The sequence below is a fragment of the Metopolophium dirhodum genome, chromosome 1, assembly GCF_019925205.1.
Source record: "Metopolophium dirhodum isolate CAU chromosome 1, ASM1992520v1, whole genome shotgun sequence".
NCBI classification, from domain to species: domain Eukaryota; kingdom Metazoa; phylum Arthropoda; class Insecta; order Hemiptera; family Aphididae; genus Metopolophium; species Metopolophium dirhodum.
Window position 1 is genome coordinate 34,378,453 of NC_083560.1, and position 3,318 is coordinate 34,381,770.

The 3,318-nt window shown below is 28.2% G+C and overlaps 1 protein-coding gene across 1 annotated transcript; it reads right to left on the bottom strand.

The window, feature by feature from the left end:
* Nucleotides 1-275: 275 nt before the first annotated feature.
* On the bottom strand, nt 276-1,545 carry LOC132937015 (protein-L-isoaspartate O-methyltransferase domain-containing protein 2-like). The gene is made up of 4 exons (XM_061003842.1): nt 1,515-1,545; nt 988-1,088; nt 767-920; nt 276-706 (listed from the first exon to the last, which is right to left on the bottom strand). The coding sequence occupies exons 1-4, from the start codon at nt 1,543-1,545 to the stop codon at nt 276-278; spliced, it is 717 nt and encodes a 238-aa protein (XP_060859825.1).
* Between the last annotated feature and the right edge of the window lie 1,773 nt (nt 1,546-3,318).

Here is a 3,318-nt window from a genome sequence, read left to right on the forward strand (position 1 = left end):
TTAGAATTAGATTATAAGACATGTTATGGTGTTTGTGAAATTATTAAAATTGTTACTTATTCAAAAGTATTTTTTGCAAGACTGTAATGAACTCTAATTTCATACCAACTACTACAGCTGTAACCTAATGTTGAGCAGAGCGACATCCAATTACCCCTATTTAAATTTTACCTTTAAATGCTTATAAAAAATTGTGCTTATGAGAAAATCTTAATAATTTAAGTTCAATAAAACTTTGGAGAGATTATTGACTGTAGAAGATAATGTATTCATTCTCATTCTTTTTGTATTTTCTGGTTTTTCGGGCAATGTTTTATTTTGTTCAGAAGAACATCCAGCTTCTGATGCTTTTCTTTTGGTATCTGATGCAGTTTTTTAAGTAAACTCTTATCACACTGTCCACTTGTAATTTTTTCTTCAACATCAACATCATCGCCATTGTCGTCATCTTTATCTTCTCTAATGGCCTCATTCTCAGATGTTGAATCCAGATCTGATGTATTCTGGTTAGAAATCACATCTACAACGCTCCGTAAACTCACCAATCCACGGCGAGCCTCATTTAACGATTTTTGATCAAAACTTATATTTGGTTTACACTTAATGTACATTTGCAAGCCAGGATGACTTTCATTCAAGCAATCTCGTATGGTTGCACGAATGTTTGATCTGCATAACTCATTTAAACTCAATGGTTGAACAGTAGCTGAAAAACATACAAAAATTTAAAATTTATTTATTTTCACTTTACAATCTATTCACTTACAAAACTTTAAAACTTCCATACTGCTACATTTTTCTGACACAACAAGATGTGGTATCGATACTTGAACGACTTGAATTGTTTTCCACGAGAGTTCACCTTCCCTCGTTACTTTCAGGAGGGCCCCTTTCAATGGCATAACCAATACACCACCAATCTAAATACAGATAATAAAAGTTTATTTGATTTTTTCATTAAAGATTAACTGTAGAATGAAACAGTACTTTAATGAGAGCCATCATAAATGAAGATTCTGCTGATGGTGCTTCAGCTTCACAATAAACTCTATCGTAGTAACCCACTGACGTTAGATCACATGCATTACCTACATATACAATGACATTTTCATAATATTAAGAATAATTTTAAGCTACTATGGTACATCAATATTGACATATAAGTTAATAATAATAATATATGATAATATATTATTATAACTAATAATAATTAATATGTAATATAGGTTATGAATTAAGGTATGTTTTGTCAAAAATAAGTTCAACTTATTATATGACTAATAGAAAAATAATTTTGGTATATTGACATTGTTAGAACTATCTAAATAACAAGTAGGAATAGCGTTGGTTGTAAGGTATCTTTTTCCTGATACATTTATTTTAAGCATACCATTGTTTACATCTAAGTAATTATTATTGTGTTAAAATAACTAACTTTTTTTTATGCATAATAATTGTGTAGATACTTTACAACTCACCGCTCAGAATTCTAAGGAAATCTAAAAAAACTATACCCAAAACATGGGGACCACTTCTTGCAGCCATTATAAGCACACACGTTTTCATTATATATTGTAGACATATTTTTAATTATTCAATTAATCAATAAAATATGCATACTGATTTTTAATTTTGTTTTGTTAATAATATATCAATATATATTGTATACAATATACATTATCATCCTTCCCTCATAACACTAGGTACATTGTTTAGAAATATAATTTTTAATTTTGATGTTACTAAATGGTATAAAAGATAAATTATCTTCTTTACCGTGTATAATATGTAAAATAATATAATATTAGATTTTTTAGTTTATCCACCATTTATTTATTTTGAAATTATCAAAACTGTTGTCTGCCAACTCCGATTGCTGATAAAATAGTTGTATTCAGTGATAAAGCTTGCCTTCCCTACTTGTTATAACAAAATATCCTTAAAAAGTAGTAACTGACGGATACAATAAATTATCATTGAATTCAAACTTAACATATTCATTACACTGTTAAACGAAAAGGAAGACCTTACAACTACCTTCTATTATACAGCAGAACAACTTCCCAGATTTTTAAAATTTATTTTAAGTTAATTTATAAAATAGATTTTGTAAAGTAAATGTAAAATAATATTGTCTTCAAGATACTTATAAGTTATAACATATTTTTTAAACATTTGGTCAGACCTTTTTCACAGGATTCTAATTATTTATGAGTACCTACTTATTTAATTAATATTAATAAAGTATATTATACCTTTGATGAATACTGGTTCACAAAGTTCAAAATATAAAGCAATTTATTATTTATTATTTTCAATTTAGTTTGGTATTACAAGTCAATACAAAAAAAATTGATATTTAAAAGCATAATAAATAATTAACATAAGTAGATTCTATTATCATATATTTGTTACACTGTGTACTGAGCATATTATGTTTATTGAAATTAGTAGAATTTCAAATATGTTTTACAATCTAAGCCCAGGTATAAAGAGCTGTTTAATGTGTACTAGGCAGGGACTGGAACCTTTTGAATTTATCCGTATTGGTTCCGGTACTGGTTTTGGTTTTTTGAAAAAAAATAAAGATACCTATCAGTTCCAAATAATTTTGTTACCGGTTCCAGATAATAAAATTTAGGCACCTAAAAGTATAATCATTTTAAATACCTATCCGGAATGCGGGTATAATTAATAATATGAGAAATCTCAGAAAACTCATATGTTCATACATAGATTATACACAAAACACTAAAACAGTAATACCATTAAATTATGATAAATAAAATAATTTTATTTTTGAAACTAAAAGAACCTATTTAATTTAAAAATTTCGGTTTGTTTCCAGTACGTTATTTATTAAAATAAATGTTTCAGTTCCTGTTTCGGTTCTTAGTATTTAAAAGGTTCCGGTACAAGGACTATTTCTTTAAGGTTCGGTTCCAGAACCTGGTACCTACTAGGTTTTCTATTTCGTTGTAAGTACAACACCGATTTGAGAAAACCGTCAACAACAGGTACCTAGACTTTTATATAGAACCATGTTCACTATGCGATCAGACCACTGCATAGGTAGAGCATTTTTATTAAATATTAGATTTACAATACCCACACGTAGTTCGGGTTTTCCAATAATCGTCGACGACGTCTTTAAATCTCACAAAACGCGTAGGTAACCGAAATGATAAAAATTACGCGACAACACGAACTGCCGGGACAAGATGAAGTAATATTATTTCTCTATTAACTATTTACTATAATTACTAATCACAGATATACTACCTTTGTACCTATTTATTTTGTGTTGGCGAGTCTGAA

Bases quoted from the DNA above. Each gene is read 5' to 3' on its own strand.
- LOC132937015 (XM_061003842.1), bottom strand. From the start codon at position 1,545: ATGGCTGCAAGAAGTGGTCCCCATGTTTTGG. The intron at 921-987 runs GTACTGTTTCAT...ATCTGTATTTAG, and splicing joins TTATGATGGCTCTCATTAAA to ATTGGTGGTGTATTGGTTAT. The intron at 707-766 runs GTAAGTGAATAG...TATGTTTTTCAG, and splicing joins TATGGAAGTTTTAAAGTTTT to CTACTGTTCAACCATTGAGT.